Source organism: Hylobates moloch, unplaced genomic scaffold (genome assembly GCF_009828535.3).
Source record: "Hylobates moloch isolate HMO894 unplaced genomic scaffold, HMol_V3 SCAFFOLD_14, whole genome shotgun sequence".
Taxonomy (NCBI): Eukaryota; Metazoa; Chordata; class Mammalia; order Primates; family Hylobatidae; genus Hylobates; species Hylobates moloch.
Genome location: NW_026652289.1, coordinates 29,554,099 through 29,573,867, shown reverse-complemented (window position 1 = coordinate 29,573,867; position 19,769 = coordinate 29,554,099). Strand labels below are relative to the sequence as shown.

The 19,769-nt window shown below is 39.7% G+C and overlaps 1 protein-coding gene across 3 annotated transcripts in view; it reads left to right on the top strand.

Annotated features, from left to right (window-relative positions):
* Positions 1 to 1,884: 1,884 nt before the first annotated feature.
* The window catches only part of USP25 (ubiquitin specific peptidase 25), a 163,428-nt gene continuing 145,543 nt past the window's right edge, over positions 1,885 to 19,769 (top strand). For 2 of the 3 annotated variants that reach the window (XM_032176135.2, XM_058427102.1), the window contains exon 1: positions 1,888 to 2,337. In XM_032176135.2, the coding sequence (XP_032032026.1) occupies positions 2,293 to 2,337 (45 nt within the window). In that variant the 5' untranslated portion in view covers positions 1,888 to 2,292. Of the gene's footprint in view, positions 2,338 to 19,769 lie in introns of all 3 variants that reach the window. The other variant, XM_032176136.2, reaches the window with a different exon arrangement.

Sequence of the window (19,769 nt, the reverse complement as noted above, 5' to 3'; positions counted from 1 at the left end):
AGTTAGGAAATCCCAGCGATGGGTTTTCTGTGCCTATTTATTTCAATTTCTCAAATTTCTCTAATTATTCATCCCAATTGTAAGCCTTCTAAAAAGGAATGCCTGTGAGGAAACTTGAAATTTTCTTCTCAATGTTCTTCAGTACAACAGTTAAAAATATTTTTAAAAATGCTGAGTAAGTAGGAAACCATCAGAAGTAAGCTGAAAATGAATGGTCTCAGTGGGCAAATAGGTCTACCTTATAAAAGCTCTATTTGATGATATCTATTGTAAGATCTTTTTTTTTGTATGGAAGTAACAAATTTAACTCAGAGAAAAGTTGTATTGCCAAATTCTTGAAATTAAACTTTAGTATCTGGCAATATTTTTCCCCCCATGGTACTAGATTACTAGATTTTTATGTTAAATTTAATTTTCTTGAATTCAAATGTATGAGCCTGATTTCTAAAAAACAAACAAAGAAACCAAAATCCTCACATGGAGAAACATGAAGTTAGTATATAAAGAAAAGAAGAAACTTTGATCTATAAATGAAGAAAAATGGGTTTTAATAAGCTCTCTTTGACAGATCACCCTCCTTGGGTTTCAGAGTTGCAAAAAAATTGATACGTGAGATTAGAGATGTGACAGTATTCCTAAATTTCTGTTTCCAACTGTTTCATGACTTTTCATTTCCTCTAGAAACGACATAGGATATTAATATAATAAGATTTGCAATTTGTTAAATATCAAATGAGTCAACAGATATGAAGCTTCAAGGAAAAGGTTCAAGACATCCGAGCTGCAGATCAAAGATGGTTGTAAAGTGCACAGAACTGTTACAAAGCCTTAAGAGCTACTATAATCCATGATTATTAAGTAACACCACATACTATTTCAATTAGCATTTGCCAAGCTTGCTTTCCTTGTCATTGGATTAAAAATTATACCCGGATTTTCAAGTGTATTCTATTTGTGACAATATGCATTGATAATTTCTCTCCTCACACTGCTGCACTCTCACCTCTGTTCCCAGATTAGCTCCTGGAACTCGAGATATTTTTGTGGCTAGAGATGGCTTCCTTAATGTTAGATTTTCCTTACAATTCCATATATAGTCAAGCATTCCATGCATGGTAGTTAATTGTTTGCTTAATTTGGCAACTGGGATATTAGAATTATGTATCATTAGGCAGTGATATTTTTGTAAGGTTGTTTGCTAGATAGATCCTATTTCATTTATATTAAGTCTTGGGAAGATAAACTTTATTTTTCCAGAGCCTAGCAGTGACTGACACATATTTGAATGAATGAAGTAGATAGAAAATGTCTATATTCATTTACGTAATGATTAGTTAAGGAGAAAAGTACTTCCCAGCATAAAGATTTCTGGCAACCCTTTGCTTATTTGACTTTTCCCTTCAGGCAAGTTCAAGGCTTGTGAAATTCCTAGAAAGGCGAGGGGAGAGAACGCGTGGCATAGAAAGGGGCCGGAGTTCGGGACCCTACGTAGTTTTGGGACGTTATGGGCATGGAGGGAAATGTTTGCTTTGGAGGCTTTGGGCAAGCTAGGGATCCGACGAGCCCTGGGCGCAGAGAGGAACGCTGCCCTCTGGGCTCCAGCCGCGCTTCCCGAAGCCCGCGAGCGCCAGCGTCGCGCAACCTGCCGCAGGGGCGGCTCCCGGGCCCAGGCAGTCAGGCGCGCCCTCGCCCCACCCGGGAACGCCGGGCCCGCGCCGGGAGGGGCGGGGCTCCATGGCGGCCCCGCCCCGCCGCCCGGAGGGTCACAATGTAGGGTTAGGGCGGCCGGCGGGCGGGGCTCTGCGGGGGAGGAGCCGCCGGGCGGAGGCGGGGACGGCGCGTGGGGGAGGGGAGGGAGGAGGACTCGCGGAGGGAGGAGGACAACGCCATTCCGGGCGGCCGCTCCCTCCGTCCCCTCTCTCCCTTCCCCAAAGCAGCCCGCAAGCCGCCAGCGAAGGAGCGCGCGAACGCGTGACGCCGCCCGCCCGACTGGCTCACGCTCTCCCGCGCCCCGGCGTCCTCCGCCCGCTCATGGCCCGGGCCGCCGCGGACGAGCGGCGCTGAGGCGGGCCGCGTGGAGACGTGAAGCGGCCGCCGTGGCCCTCACAGTCGGCGCTTCGCCGCCTGCCCGCGGTGCCCGCGCACGCCGGCCTTCATCGCTTTCGCGCCTGGCTGGCGGGGGCGCTGTCCTCCCCGGCCGTCCGCGCCGCTCCCTGGAGCTCGGCGGAGCGCGGCAGCCAGGGCCGGCGGAGGCGCGAGGAGCCGGGCGCCACCGCCGCCGCCGCGGGGGCCATGACCGTGGAGCAGAACGTGCTGCAGCAGAGCGCGGCGCAGAAGGTGAGGCGAGCCCGCGAGCCGGCGGGCCCCACTCCTCCTTCCGACGGGCTGTCCTCTCCCGCCGCGGCCGGGCGCCCCGGCCTCGCCGCCGCCGCCTTCCCCGGCTTCCTCTCCCGTCACCCCCGGCCCCTGCCCATCGCCTCGGGGGCGTCGCGCCCAGTGCCCAGCTGCGTATGGGAAGCAGAGTGTAGTTTGCGGGCTTCAATCCACTTCCTTCTGCCGATTGTTTTCCCGTAGCAGACGGTGCCAGGTATTGAGAGCGACCCTCACATTCCTACAGTGCTCTGTGTGGCATCTTAATGAAACTTTATTCTCTCCCCTTAAATAAGAAAGAATAGCCAGTTGTCATCCTTTCTGAACCGGTTTTGTCTTTCAAAGGTAGTAGTGTACCAGGCCTGCTATTTTGCAAAACGGTCTCCACCAAAATCGAATTACCTGCTTTGCGGGGCAGGCGTGTTGACCAGGTGGACTCTAGAAGTAGGTGGTTTGCTTGGTTTCTTTTCCTTTTAAGGTTTCCCTTTCTTCTTCTTTTCTTTTTTTTTTTTTTTTTTTTCAGTATAGAAACCGTCCCTAAGAGAGGAAACCTTTCTGGCCATGTTATTCCAGGAATCTTTTGTCCCCTAAGTTTGACCTTGTTCTTTCCTTCACCCTTTACTCTTGCATCAGTCACACATTCAAATGGTCACTTACTAAAGAAAACAATTAAAAAACTGTGAAACTTTTTATCTTTAAAGTGAATAGTAAGAGATCATTCTGCTGTTTTAGATTTTGCTTTCAGAATCTTAAGTGCACTATCATGGCTTGCACCATGTTCTGAAGAGTAGTTGGCCATGACTTAATTTCTTTTTTTTAATTTTTCGTTTGCGTGAAAAGCATTTTGGGCAAAAGAGTAAACCGTGCCTTAGTCGTGTCGGAATTACGGGGACAGTTAGGGTTTACTGTGATCAACCACCAGAGTTATGTTTGGTTTATCTGGGTGAGTAATGAATGCCCCACCCTGTTGTAGTTTTGGTGTAGCAATATTCTACCTGTGCTTGACTTTAGAATAAGACCTGTTCTAAAATGGGCTGTCTACATACAGCCTGCTAAATTTTTGCTTTGGGATTATTTTTAGAATTTCATGATACTGCTTTAAAGTAATCGAAGATACTCAAGAAGTTTGGAAAGCAAGGATAGTGCATTGTTATTTTAGGCACGTTGGGAAAGTTGTTTTTGAGACTTGTATGTTAGTTGATATTACTGGTAAAGTTAGAAGGATATTGCACACTGCACTTTATTTACAGTGAAATAATTCAAGATTTAATAATGAGAATTTAAAAGAGTTTACTTCCTAATCCTCCCTGTTCTATTTTGAATACCTTCAAGTTCAATTTTTAAAGACTTAAGGCATAGGAAAGAGCACATGGTCATGTGAATGCTAAGCCATATTTAATATGTATGGTACCATTTGTTTATAATTGTCTTCAATGTTGAATATTAAAGTCTGTTTCAAAGTGAGAAATACAAATTTTTCACATCTCGTAAGTTTGAACAATGGGAAGAACTTTGTAAGTTTGGGATTTTTTTTTTTTCATTTGATTTTGACTAAACTGCATTAAATAACTATGCAGGCTCTATTGCATGGTTCAGAGGTTATGCATAAAATTGTAGAATCAAGAATCAAGTTAACGAAAGTGATCTTGGCTGTCGAGTCCAATTTCCTACTTTAATGAATCCCCTCCCCACACAAAGGGAGTAGTAGTTAATTCAAAATATTATCATTATGATGCTATTTTTAGTATGGGTGTGTTTTAGATCATTTCATTGTTATTGGGGATTTTTTTTAGAGAAACTTTTATACTTCTATAATGTTTAGATTGTTTTACAAAAGAAACACTTAAATGTGTTTGCTTTCCATATTAGTACACGATTACTTTGTTACTCATATTAGAACTATTTAAAAATATTTATATGGATATAAATAAACCATCTATCTCAATAAGTTGACAGATTTAAATCCATCAAGCTAGTAACCAGGAAGCGGACTTAAAGCTGGTAACTAGGAAGTGAACTTCACACTTAGAAGAAACAAAAGTGAAAGTCTGTTTTTACTCAGACACTTTATGGGTTATCTAAAAGGAGAGGTGTGTAGTGTATATTGCATAGCCAACATTTTAGCCAGTTTTCTTCTCACCTTAAAAAATTGTGTGTACATATGTGTTTTTAAATTTTAAGTAAATCGCTGTATTTTGGTAGTCAGAATGGTTTCCTATATTTTCAGGATTTTTTAAACTTCTATTTTGTAGATGGATGTAAGTTTTTTTGTTATTTGCAGCCCCACACTACCCAAAACTTTCATGATTTTTTGGTTGGCCTGTAGAATTCATTAGTCTTTGTCACAGTGTAGTATGATGAGGCAAGGGGCCGCCTTTCCCTTTTGATGTGTTCTTTGCTTGATTGCTGGAGTTTGGCCAACCCAGGGACTTAGGAGATGTAGTAAAACTGCAGAAAGCTGCTTTTCTGAGGTTTAGATATTTCAGGTGAGGTGCAGTTGGCAGCAGATTAGTTAAATTCTATGATAATTTTCGTTTTGGACATATATCTTCAGGCTTTGTGCTTCATATTTACCAAAGTGTAGGAGCCTTAGATCTCAGAAATTTGATACATAGATTCAAGTTCCAAATGAGGATACTCCATGGTGGCCCCCCCCAATCTATCTAACCAGATGAACCAAGCTAGGATTCTTTAGGGCAGTTATTATTGGGAGGAGGTTTGCTCCCAGGGACCAAATTAATTTACAGAGTGAAATGAACAGGATGCTATTTACATTAAATGTATCCTTCTGAGTTGAATAAAATATATTGTTTCACTCTAGGGCTTAGAACAGTTCTTTACACATAGTAGGACTCAGCAAATATGTGATGAATGAAATAAGTGAATGGTTTCCAAAAAGAACGTGGTACTTTGTTTCCTAACTGAATCTTGAAATTTAAAAATTATTGAGAAACAATGAGGCTGGGCATGGTGGCTCATGCTTTAATCCCAGCACTTTGGGAGGCTGAGATGGGAGGATGACTTGAAGCCAGGAGTTCAAAACCTGCCTAGGCAACAAAATGACACCCCGTCTCTTAAAACAAAATGTCCAGGCGCGGTGTCTCACGCCTGTAATCCCAGCACTTTGGGAAGGTGAGGCGGGCGGATCATGAGGTCAGGAGTTTGAGACCAGCCTGACCAACATGGTGAAACCCAGTCTTTACTAAAAATACAAAAATTAGCCAGGCGTGGTGGCACATGCCTGTAATCCCAGCTACTCAGGAGGCTGAGGCAGGAGAATCGCTTGAACTTGGGAGGTGGAGGCTGCAGTGAGCCGAGATCGTGCCACTGCACTCCAGCCTGGGCAACAGAGCAAGACTCCATCTTAAAAAAACAAAAAGCCAAAACAAAACAATGAAAGTTTGAAAAACTGTGCTCATGCTAGGAGAATAGGCAGTGGTAGAGAAAGACAGGATGTGGGATAGATCTCAACCACCTTTTTGTCACCTTGGGCAAGTCATTAAGTGCTTCTGAAGGTTCTTTTAAAGCTGTAATATTAGTATGTTAACAGTAGTATGTTAACGCTTTAAACTTTAGCAACTTCTTTAGATTAGATTGTTTAATGGTCCTAAGCAAGTGTTCTGTATAGGGAGAATAAAAAAGAAGTAGTATAGAATGGAGGCAGAGGAATCTAACAGATCTGCAGTCAACTTTCACTGAATTCCTTGAAAGATGAGGGCTAGGTGGGAAGGTTGTCATAGGTTAACCAAGTTCAAGAGTTAAAACTTGAAAAACAATGCAGACTGGATTCAGGGTAAATTTCTTACTTAAAATAACGTGTATTTTCTAATTTAGGATTATCTAAGGTTGTAAAACTACACCATGCAGCATTTGATAGTTAACATTACTTAAATCACTTTAAATGTTACATAAAGGGGGGTATTCTTTATTAGGAATCAGTTGATTATCTTGTTATTAGTATAAGACTTGATTTGGGCAGAGAGAGAGGTTTCCAGCTGTTTATCCCTTTTCTTATTCTTTCCTTTTCACACCTAATTTTGACTTGTATACTCACATTGTCTCCAGCCTTTTAAATGAATTCACATCATTTCTAATAAATATTCTGTCGATTTTCTTCAATATTATATGTATACAGTCCATATCCTTTACAAATACTTAATATTCTGACCTCTTTCTTGTCATTATTTTTACCACTTATTACTTTAAGATTACAGAATGCTACTACAATTTGTTAGTTTCTATTATATATTGTTTCCTTATAATATGGAAATTTTCTTACATTCCTAAGTTTTATAAATGTTTCAAAACTAGATTTAGATGTTGACTGTCATGTCTTTTTCTTTGCAGTGAATGATATTTTATATGTCAGTAATATAAGAACCATTTGTACATAAGATATATGAATATTTACCATATAATCCGTGTAAGGCACTGTGCTGAGTCTTCTTACAAACTTTTTTCATTTAATCTTTCCAACCACCTTATGAAGTGAGTACTATTTTTCTCCTTTCTTATTGAAGCTGAAGAAACAGTATTGGAGAACTAAAGCAACATTTCATCTCTAGTATGTATTAAGGGTCGGATAAACTCAAAAATCATGTGATACACAAGCCCCTGCTTTTAACCGCAATGTTGTATCGTTTTGGCTGTCCTTGAATTCCTGATAAAACCCCATTTGGTCATGTTGCTTTACTATTTTAATATATTTCTATATTTAATATAATACATTTAAACCTAGAATTTGGTATACAATTGGCCTTCTGTATCCACAGGTTCTGAATCCATAGATTCAACCAGCTGTGGATTGAAAATATTCTGGAAAAAAAAAAGCATTGTTGCATCTGTACTGAACATGTACAGTCTCATTTTGGTCATTATTCCCTAACAATACAGTATAACAACTATTTATGTAGCATTTACATTGTGTTAGATATTATAAGTAATCTAGAAATGATTTAAAGTATGCTGGAGGATGTGTGGATGTGTAAGTTACATGCAAATATTATACCATTTTATATAAGGGACTTGATTTTGATTTGTATTTTATATTTGTGTTGATTTTGATTTGATTTTATATAAGGGACGCAGATTTTGGCCTCTTTGGGGGTCCTGGAACCAGTCCTCCTTGGATTCTTTAATGAGATTGGTTACAAGGTTTGGTGTGCCCATGAGGGCTATTAAGATAAGGTTAGCTCATAAAATGATTAGAAGGCTTTCTGTGTTTTCCTGTGCTTTTGGAATTGTTTAGTGTAGGATTATGTTGAGTCATTTAAAATTGATGGTATATGATCTTTTTTGATTTGAAAAATTAGATAGTGTTCAACTGAAGTACTCGTTACTTTGAAGATTTGGTGAACATGACTATATCAGGGCTGAGCTGCTCATTTAGAGCAAATTTTAGGTAAAGTTTCCAAATTTTGCTTATTGTCTTTTAAATTTTCTTTGTTTTCTATGGTCAGATTTTAAAAGTTTTTTTAGTTCTAGAAAATTCTAAATTTCATTTAGGTTTCTGTATTTATTGGTCTAAAGTTTTGTCCTAAATCTGTGTGTGTGTGTGTGTGTGTGTATGTACATATATATGTGTATATAGACATGCCATTTTTTTTATCCCTGCTTGTTTTGTTGTCAGTAGTGTTTGCCAGATGCTGATCTTATTTCTTGCTTTTTTTTTTGAGACGGGGTTTTGTGCTCTCACCCAGGGTGGAGTGCAATGGTGCAGTGTCAGCTCACTGCAACTTCTGCCTCCCAGGTTCAAGCAACTCTCCTGCCTCAGCCTTCCAAATAGCTGGGACTACAGGTGTACACCACCACGCCCAGCTACTTTTTGTAATTTTACTAGAGACAGGGTTTTGTCCTGTTGGCCAGGCTGGTCTTAAACTCCTGACCCCAAGTGATCAGCCTGCCTTGGCCTCCCAAAGTGCTGGGCAGTTTCTCTTTGTATTTCTAATGGATCCAATCCAAACTTATGTTTTTGTCTTTTTGAATTTAACCATGCACATATGGTGATAACTGATAAATTTAATCTTTTTATTGTCATCTGATTATCCATTTATTAGTCTTGTTTTCTCCATTCAGTTTTGATGGATAGACGTTGTATCACCACCCCTACCCTTGTCTTTAAAGTTTTCTTTTCAATTTTGGCTCTTTTAATTTTAAACAAATATATTTTTATAATATAAAATTTTGATGATATAAAACATTAATAGCTTTTTTCGATAATATAAAAAATTAACTTTTTTTCCACCTATTTGCCCCAAATTAGGTAAGACATTTTACCATGTTTTTTCTTATGGTATACCTAGTTTTGCTGAGATAATATAGAATTGTAATTCTAGGTGATGAATTTTCTTAGTGTTGCAGATGCATTATTAGTAGCTAGTTTTTTTAAATTAACTAATTTTAACTGTGTTTTTTGGTCTGTTGTATAATGCTTTTTGATGGTTTAATGTCACTCTGCTTTTTTTTTTCAGATAAGTTAACTCTCTGTGTTACCTTGTAAGATTTTACTCTTTGTTTTTAAGAGTTCATAAATTTCACTCGCATGTGTTTATGTATGTACCTTTTTAATGATCCTGCCTAGGATTTTACATCTGAAATCTGTGTTCTCAGGAATTTTTCTTCAACTCTTTTCCTCATCTTCATTTAAAACTACATTATTTGGATTTTATACGTCACTTACCTTTCTTCCTGGCTTCAAATGTTTCTTCTCTCCCTTTTTGTCCTGTATGCTGTGGTAACTTTTTAATTTGATTATCTAGATTATTATTTTTGTAATGCCAGTTCTGTATTTACTACCCTTATATGTGGTCAGATAGTTTACAAAGAGTTTGTTTTTAATAATATGTATTTTTAGTTTGGTTCTAAAGTACACATAATTGAATTAATTTTACCAATTGTCTCATGATCAGCTCTTCCTGCAAATATGTTTTCATTTATTTGTTAAATTGCTTATTTTAAATAAGAAACACACACGAACCCCCTATTTAAAACAAAAGCTGGAACTTCGATAATAACCTATATCCCTTATCCTATCCCTTTACTTTCATTTGAGATTGTCATCTTGAATCCTCTGTTCATCTTCCTGTTGATTTGTTGCATCTATATGAATGGCTGAAGGTATTTTTTTTAATGTTAGTTGTTTTAACTTAAAAATTTTAAGAACTTTTCCCTGCTACAATATCTAGAAGGTAGTCGTCTGTATTTTTAACTGAGAGTTTTAAAGTTATATTTGCAACATTTTAGACCCTTTTTCATCTGTGCTTGAGTTGTGTATGTGGTGCGAGGTAGGGATACAGTTTTATTTTCGTCATATACAGATTGAGTCTCTCATATCCAAAATGCTTGGGATCAGAAGTGTTTTGGATTTTGGACCTTTTTTTTCCTTCAGATTTTGGAATATTTGTATTTTGCTTACCTGGGTTGGGTAAATATCTTAAATTTGAAAATCTGAAATCTGAAATAAGCCAGTGAGCATTTCCTTTCAACATCTTGTTGGTGCTCAAAAAATTTGGAGTTTTCAAATTGTGGAGCATTTCTTATTTCTGGCTTGGAGTTTTGGGATGTGCAACCTGTAAATGATTTAAAAAATTTCTTTTGTTATCCTCGCTTTATTGAAAAGTTAATGCTCTCTTCTACTGAATTGATATGCTATCTTTGTCATATATACAAAAGCTTAATGCAAAATTTTTTTTCCCTTTCCTTGACTCATTCTTTTTCATCATTCATTTTGTGATATCATCCTGTGTTCATTGTTGTTGCTTTAGAATAATCTCTCATACTGGAAAAGAAAGTTCTTTGCCTTTGTTCCTTTTTTTCAGAAGTAACACTTGACTTTTCCTTAGAAATTTTAGAATGATCATACCAAATTCTCTCAAATCCTCTGTCTTTTTGATTAATTTGATTGAATCTGTAGATCAATTTGGGATTATTAACATCTTTATGATACAGGATGAGCAGGATATACTTCTATTTTTATTAGGTCATGTTTAATATCTCTTGTATGGTTTATAATTTAACACAAAATTATTGTACATCTTTTGTTTCAGGTAGTTGATAATTTCTGATAACTGTTGTATGGCAGTGCTTTTAAAAATGTGTTATTGGTGTGTGCAAATGCAGTGGTCTTTTGTATATTAATTTTATATCTAGCCACCTTGCTAAATGTTTCTAATACCTTTTCCAGAGACAATTTTGTACTTTCTGTGTAAAAGATCATATCATTAAGGGAGGAGACCACCCCTCATATTGTCTTATACCCAATTTCTGCCCCCAAAGAAATGGGGGCAGAAATGAAATCCACAAGCAGACAGCCCAGGGCTACAACCTGGGCCTGGTAGTTAAAGATCGACCCCTGACCTAATCAGTTATGTTGTCTATAGATTACAGACATTGCACAGACACTGTGAAAATCCCTATACTGTTTTGTTCCGATGTAATTACCGGTGCATGCAGCCCCCAATCATATACCCCCTGCTTGCTCATTCGATCATGACCCTCTCACACGCACCCTCTTAGAGTCGGGAGCCCTTAAAAGGGACAGGAATTGCTCACTCCGGGAGCTCGGCTCTTGAGACAGGAGTCTTGCTGTCTTGCTGATGCCCCCGGCCGAATAAACCCCTTCCTCCTTTAACTCGGTGTCTGAGGAATTTTGTCTGCGGCTCCTCCTGCTACATCATGATTAAAAAGTTTTATGTATAATTTCAGTTTTTGTGCCTGTACTTTCATTTTTTTCCTGTACTAGCAAATACTTCCAATAAATATTGATTAGAAGTGATGACAATGAGTATTTTGTTGGTGTTGTTGCTGATCTAAAAAGGCAGTTACTTGCTTTTGTATCTCATGCATTTCTGAAATATTTACATGTGTTAGTTGTGCAGATTTACAAAGTAGGTTCTGTTTAACTAAAAGATACTGTAGTATTTTCAATTGTGATGCTTGCATGTATTTTTTCTTTGGGTACTGGTGACCTTTGTTTAAGCTTTCACCCTAGGTATCCTGGGTGTGGTGGTGGAGGGGTGCCGGTAGTTTGTCAGTCTCTTCTCTATCATCCTAGGAACTATGAAGTCAGGCAGGACACTTTTTTTTTGTATTAGTGGCCCTCACTAATTTCCTTCTCCAGAGGCCACTCCACAATTGATTTCTTCCCTTATGTGCTTACAGTAGGGTGGCTACAGGGTCTTTCTTCTCCTGACAGTGGCATAATTTTACTCTCTAATGTCATAGAATTGCTTTAAGCACTGACCTGCAGCAGTGGCCTGTGTTTTTCCTACAATATAATCACTGACTTTTATTATGTATGAAGGACCAAATTTGGCTTGTGAAAGTGAGTTTAGGAATGTCACTATATAATGTGAGCAAGTAGATGATGTGAAAGTTGAATTTATAAAAGGATGAGGCCTTGCATTTATTTTGGCAGACTTTAATTAATTTCCAAGGACATCATCCTTGTCATGACGTCTTGTTTTATGTATGTAATAAGTAATTTTTCAGTTTTTCTCTTTTTTGCCCCTTGATTAACTCTGCTTCAGTACAGACCATCTGCTTTGTTTTTAGTTTTTGGTTCTCTGAACTGCTGGATATTTTAAATGCCCAGCAATATTTTCCTTAGTCTTGTTACTATAGGTTTAGATCAGAGTTTCTTATAATATGGTTTTTGTGGACTGTCTTAATTATCTGTAGTGCTTGCTAAAAGTGCAGACTTCTGTGCCTCACCCTAGACCTATTGTTTCAAGATGTTGAGGGTTGGGCTAAAGCATGTTTAACAAGAATCTCAGATTATTCTTCTGCACTTAATGTTTGAGGATCACTGGTTGAAGTTAATTAGTATTCTTAAAGATGAAAGTGCCTTGAGCACTGTGTAAATTGACTGCAGGGTCCTTTAGGGATTGAATTATCACAATACACCAAATTTAATATGGAAGCAGGGTCTTTGAACAGACATTGTTTTTTTTGTTTCAGGTGTTTCTCTCCATCAGTGCAGCAACATGTTTCCTTGTAGAGGAGCTGTCTCCTCCCTCAGGCTTTTCTGGCCAGCATCTCTATGGAAACCCAAAGCTTCAGGTGGCTAGGTGGGATACTTGCCCCTCTTACTCCTGGGGGCGCAAATAAGTTGAATTGATGCATTAGGGAGTTGGAAAATGATTGTACGTGCTAAAGTTGTAATCTTCTTGTTTCTTTCTGGCTGGTTTTTTTTTTTTTTTGGTGTGTGCGTGTGTATTTGTGTATGAATAATTCCTATAGGTTTTTTTTGGGGGGGCTAACCATAGCATATGAAAACTTAGGTGCAACTTTATTAAGATTACTATTCTTTGTGCTATTTTAGACATGAAATAGAATATCTTATTGTCCTGGAAATTTGTTCCTCATTCATACTGTCCCTCTTTTCTACACCACCCCCTGCCTCCACATTACTGCTGTCTTGACTTTTTTCAGGTTAATGTTATCGTGGTATGATTTACACTGAAAGTGTATAATTTGATGAATTTGGCCATACAGAACATTTCTGTCACTCCACAAGATTTGTCCTGTATCGCCTTTCTCGTTATTATCAACACCCTCATTATTTTAGGCAACTGTTGATCTGATTTTTATTACTGTAGATCAGTTTTGGCTGTTCTGGGTCTTCACATAGATTTGTTTATACCGATTTTTTTTTTTTTTCTCGCATCTGACTGCTTTTGCTTAGCAAAATGCTTTTGAGATTCAGCCATGTTTTATTGCATGTATCAATATGTTTCTTTTTACTATGAAGTAATATTATATAAGTATTCTCACATCTGTGTATTCATGTACCTTTTGATGTACTTTTGTTTTTTTTCCAGTTTTTGACCCATCTATAATGTTATGTGTACATTTGTAAGCAGGTCTTTGAGACACATTTCTATATCTCTTGGGCAAATACATAGGTGTAGAATTGTTATAATACTAAATTGTTATCCAAATTGATTGTATCATTGTACATTCTCATTAGCAATATAGGAGAATTTCAGGTGGTCTACATTTTTGCCAATACCTGGCATTTTTAATATTTTATGTTTTAGCCATTCAGTGAATATGTAGTGTACCTCATTGTGGTAGTATTGTATATTTCCCTAATGACTAATGATTTTGGACACCTTTCATGAGCTTGTTGGCCAGTTTGAGGATGATTTTTTTAACATTGCTTCTCATACATTATCCAGTTTTAACATTCCTACATGATAGCAATCACAATAGCTATATTCTTCCAAGTCTTAAAATGGCAAAAATGTCAGAGATGTAGCTAAGGGTAAAACACTGCAGGGCCAAGTGCTAATATGTTCACAAAACAAATTGAGATTGCACAATTTTTTTTGTTTGCTTGTTTAAACTAACGCCTGATAAAAAGGTACATTGCTGAAAAATGGGAACTCGTTTCATCATGTCTCAAAGTAAATATTAAATTTATCTCTAACAATTAATTGCACACATACATGAGAAATCTTTATGATGCATATTTTATTACACAGTGTACAAAAATAATTTCACATTTTAGATGGGTTGGAAGTTTGAAAAGAACATGGTGCAGTTGCAGGGGGGTGGGATGAACTGTGGCGAGGTAAGTAAATTGGACAGAAATTGGGCAGAAAGATACTTTTTTTTTTTTTTTTTATTACAGTTTTTCATCTGTCTGAAGACAGGGAAGAAGAGGAAAATGAATTGGAAAAACCCCACTATGTCTGTTGGGTTTTTGTTGTTGCTGTTCAGTCTGGAAATGGGTGGTGTGTGGTGAGAGGTCATTAGGTCATCAGGGCAGAAGTGTCTGCAGAGCTGGGAGCTACATCCTCACGGAAGTGGGATAGATGTATTGGGGAGGGGTGTGCAGAGAGGAGCCGGGAATGATGTACCATTAGTGGCCAGGGCTTGTTATGGTAACACCAATGTGCAAACCAACTGTGCATTCACATATACAAAAGTCTTGTGTCTTAATTCATGCCAGAATACATGCATAATCAAATGTCTCAGTTAAGGCGGAGCTACAGAAACACTGGGCTGAAGTTCTGGGGTCTTCTTTGTCTTCGTGTGAGGCCTCTGGGCTGGGTCTGGGTGTCTGATCAAGAATGCCCTGAAATTTTCCCATGGGGCTTTGGAGAAAGGCTTTGGAGCTGGGCAGGGCTGAGGATGAGCACAGAAGAAAGGAAACAAGAAATGGTCCACTACCTAAGGTTTAAAATCCTCAATTTTTGGAGGGAAGAAGTGACACAAGATTTTATTGGTGCCACTTCACCAGCAAGAAACCTCTAAGGCCAGCAGTGCCTCTGCCCAGGCTTTGCTTGCACTCACTGGGCTCGCTCTGCCTGCTCGGCCCAGCAGCCTGCTCTCGGCTGATCCCCAGTCCAGATCCCACGACCGCTGCCACTCTGTGCTCAGCCCATGGCGGGACCGGGTATACCGCATGTGGCTTCCACAGCTGGACTCCAGTATTCAGACGAGGGGAACGTGGTGGAACCCAGAAACTCGAAGACGGCAGCAACCGTGGAGTCCCAAGGGGGTGTCATAGCTTCTGCCTGGGGAGTCCCGAGGTCTGAGCCACCAGGGAATGCCACAGCCCTCTCTTGTTCCTGCCACTCACAGCTCCGTGAATGGGGGTGTGTTAGAGCTTGTTTGTTCTTGCCGCCCATGGCTTTGTGAATGGGGGTGTATTATGGTTCTGGTTTGGGGTGTCCTGAGGTTTGGGCTCCCAGAGGGGCCGCAGCTCATCACTTCCATAGTCCAGCAAATGGGAGTGTGTAACAGCTCTTTTCATGCCCACTGCCTGCAGCTCCAGGAGCTAGCCAGGTGCGTGTTACAGCCGTTTGGCGAGTTCCCACTGTTTGGCGAGTTCTGGGTTTTTCTCCTGTGACCAAGAATAATGAGGTACGTGGACACCAGAGAGTGAGGAAGGTAGAGAGGAATTTTATTGAGCAACAGAAAAGCTCTTGACAATGAGAGGGGACATGAAGTGGATAGCCCTCTGTGAGAGGGGCCCCAAAAGCTGGTAGCCATCTTTGTAGTTGAGTCCAGGGTTTTTTTAGGTTTGGAACGAGGAGATGTGGGCTGGAGGTAGCCTTGGAAAAGGCAACATTCGTTTGGTTTAAAAGCATTATTCAGAAAGAACCAATTGGGAAAGAGTAGGCAAAAAGAAAAGTTTTCACTCCAGCTGTGGACTCTATCTATATCTAGAACCGGCAGCTTGGTAGGCTTTAAACTGTCTGGTTTGAAGGTCGGGTTTCACCAGGGACCTGTCCCTGCCTTCCTAGGAATTGGTCTACTGTGGCGCCTGCCTAGGAATTTGTCTACTGTCCCTGCCTGCCTGGGAATTTGTCTACTGTCCCTGCCTGCCTGGGAATTTGTCTACTGTGGCTATCAGAAACAGCTCTGCGCGGGCCTCCTGGGGTCAGTGGACACTCTCTACCAATTTTGGTAGCATCATGCAGATTCGCAGAACTGGCTTCTAGGCTTCTTCCCAAGTGAGGCAGGAATTGAAGTCACTTAGAACAGTGGAACTTACAGAACTGACAGTATTTCCATTCTTGCTGGGTGGCTCCAGGAGAGCACCAGTGTACCTGAGCATGTGGAACTGTAGCAGAGTAGCTGAAAGCAGCATATAAGATGACCCTGGTCAGCTCTGTGGTTTCTATGGTGTAAAGTGGGTATGGGTTTCAGGCCTTTGGGGTTACAGAGATCAGAGCCGCTCCCTCAGGTCATGGGGTCCTGTGCTAGGAGGTGTGGTCCTAGGGCTGTGTGAACATTGGTGGGGTTTGCCATTACTTTATTTTTGTCCATCTTGGTGTTGGCTTAGGCAAATCTTAGGGTCTGCAGTTTTTTGTTGTTGTTGTTGTTGTTGTTGTTGTTGTTATTTTTGAGACAAAGGTCTCACTGTAACCCAGGCTGGAGTGCAGTGGTGCAATCTGGCTCACTGCAACCTCTGCCTCCTGGGTTCAAGTGATTGTCGTGCCTCAGCCTCCCACGTAGTTGGGACTACAGATGCACGCCACCAGGCCTGGCTAATTTTTATGACGGGGTTTTGCCATGTTGGCCAGGCTGGTCTTGAACTCCTGGCCTCAAGTGATCTTCCTGCCTCGGCCTCCTAGGGTCTGCAGTTTTGTTGTTGTTGTTGTTGTCGTTATTGTTGTTGTTGTTTTGAGACAGAGCTTCGCTCTTGTTGCCCAGGCTGGAGTGCAGTGGCGTGATCTCAGCTCACGGCAGCCCTCGCCTCCCGGGTTCGAGCGATTCTCCTGCCCCAACCTCCTGAGTAGCTGGGACTACAGGCGCCTGCCACCACACCCGTCTCATTTTTGTATTTTTCCTGGAGATGGGGTTTTGCCATGTTGTCCAGGCGAGTCTTGAACTTCTGACCTCAGGTGATCCACCTGCCTCAGCCTCCCAAAGTGCTGGGATTACAGGCGTGAGCCACTGCACCCGGCCAGGTCCGCAGCTTTTGAATGAAAGTAAATGCTCTTCCAAGCATTTCTTGCATGAGCAGAAGAGTTGGTAGAATTCTCTCGGTTTGCTGTCTAAAGCAAGAGGGCTGACTAACCACTTTAGGGCCACGACCTCCATCCCCACCGCCACCCTACTCCCTCTCTTTCTCCTCTCTCCTATTCTCCCCTCCCTTCCCCCTCCTCCTTTTCCTGAGTGCTGATGCTGTTCTGCCTTAAGCTTCTAAGCAGGGGCATCTTTTATGGTCGGGGAGAGGGAGGTGTGGGAGGCAGGCAGGGGTTGTTGCTAGAGAGCTACTAGTAACCCAGGGCCTCTGTCTTTTCCTTATTGACTGTTTTTATGTCTTCTTTTTAACATGTGAAGATTATTTCCTAGTTTCTTAGTTGGGTTATCTTCTTGCTGTTGAGTTGTAGGAATTCTTTATATTTTGGGTGTCTTTTATCCTGTATATGTAATTACAAATACTTTCTCCCAATGCGTGGCTTGTATTTGCATTTTCTTAACAGTTTCTTTGAAGTTGAAGTATTTTAATATTGATTGTTTAATTTACTTTTATGGTTAGTACTTTAACCTTTTTCTTTTTTTGTGACGGAGTTTTACTCTTGTTGCCCAGGCTAGAGTGCAATGGCATGATCTCATTCACTGCAGCCTCCACCTCCCAGGTTCAAGCGATTCTCCTGCCTCAGTCTCCCGAGTAGCTGGGATTACAGGCATGCACCACCACGCCCAGCTAATTTTTGTATTTTTAGTAGAGACAGGGTTTCACCGTGTTGGCCAGCCTGGTCTCGAACTCGTGACCTCAGGTGATCCGCCCACCTTGGCCTCCCAAAGTGCTGGGATTACAGGCGTGAGCCACCACGCCCGGCTACTTTAACCATTTTCTTGAAACGTAGTTTGTAAATTTTTTCTCCATGTGTTTTGTTCTAGAAGTTTTGTCATTTTAGGTTTATGATCCATTTGGAATTCATTTCTGTGTGTGTTCTGAGGTGTCACTAAGTCAAGGTTCATTTATTGCATGTGGATATCTAGTCCCAGCACCTGTTTTTGAAAAAGCTGTCCTTTCATCATTGAATTATATTGGTACCTTTATGGAAAATTAATTGACCATGTATGAATGGGTTCGTTTTTGAACTCAGTTCCTTTCTATCCTTATACTGTGCCGTACTTTCTTGATTACTGTGGCTTTGAAATGTGCCTTGAACTGGGTAAATGTAAATTCTTCAATTTTGTTCTTGTTAGAAATTTGTTTTGGCTATTCTAGAATTTTTTGCATTTCCAAATACAATTCTGAGGCACTTTGAACAGTTGGACAAAGAGCCTTCTGGAATTTTTGAGTGGGATTGTGTTGGATATATAGATTCATTCTGACTGTTTGGACATCTTTACAGTATTTTAGCCTTTCAATCCAAGAACACATATATTTCTCCATTTATTTAGATTTTATTTTTTAACAGTTTAAAGGTCTTTGCCTATCTTTTGTTAGAGTTTACTTTTTTGATGCTATTGTAAATGGTATTTTTTATTTTTATTTTTATTTTTTTTGAGACACAGTCTCACTTTCACTGCAACCTCCGCCTCCCAGGTTCAAGCAATTCTCCTGCCTCAGCCTCCCTAGTAGCTGGGACTACAGGTGCGTGCCACCACACCCGGCTAATTTTTCGTATTTTTAGTAGAGATGGAGTTTCACTGTGTTATAGCCAGGATAGTCTTGATCTCTGGACAGCATGATGCACTGGCCTTGGCCTCCCAAACTGCTGGGATTACAGTTGTGAACCACTGCGCCCTGCCAGCAGTTTTTAGTTTTTATTCCAATTGTTTTTTGCTGGTATATAGAATGTGGTTGATTTTTCTGTATGAAGCTTGTATCTGCAACTTTGCGAAATTCACTTATTCTAATAACTTTATTTACCACCTTTATTCATTTTAAAAATTGTACTTTTTCGGGTCTTCTCTAAAATGTTTAATAGAAGTGGTAATGACAGATATCTTTGTCTTGTTCCCGATTTTATATGGAAAGCAGTCTTACTACTAAGTATGATTTTAGTTGTTGCACTTCTTATTTTGTTAAAAATGTTGTTATTGTTTATTTATACTTCTAGATATACTACAGCTTAACCATTCTACAGTTAAACTATTTGTTTATATATCTTTTTATATATTTATGGTCCACTGTGATTCTTTTCTGTGAAATTGACATTTGTTTCTCCTGCCTGTTTTTTCTTTTGGGCTATTTATCTTTTTCTTTATGATTTGAGGTAGTTCTTTATGGTTTAGATACTACTTTTGTTTTTCTATTTACAGTAGTCCACCTTTACTCTCATGGAATGTGTTCCAAGACCCCCAGTGGATGCCTGAAACTGTGGCTAGTATTGAACCATATATAGAGTATATTTTGAAAGAGACTACATTCACATAACATACTGTATATGTTTTCAAAATATTTGAAATGGTATACCATATATAGTATGGTTCAATACTATATAGAATATAGTATATATAGTTTTTTCTTATCTATACATACCTGTGATAAATTTTAATTTATAAATTAGGCACTGTATAACTATATAGTACATATAGTTTTTTTCCTATATATACCTACCTGTGATAAAGTTGAATTTATAAATTAGGTAATTTATAAATTAGTAGAGACTAACAACAATAACTAGTAATGAAATAGAACAACTATGATAATATAATGTTGTGTGAATGTAGTCTTTTTCAAAATACCCGATAACTGAGATGGCTGCTGACTACTAAGTGGGTAGTATACACAGTGTGGATATGTTGGACAAAGGGAAGATTCATGTTGTGGGTGGCATGGAGTGAGATTTCATTATGCACAGCACTCATTCAGAATAGTGCCCAATTTAAAACATCGTTTCTGGAACTTTTCATATTTTTGGACTACATTTGACCATTGGTAACTGAACTTCAAAAAGTGAAACAAGAGATAGGGGGAA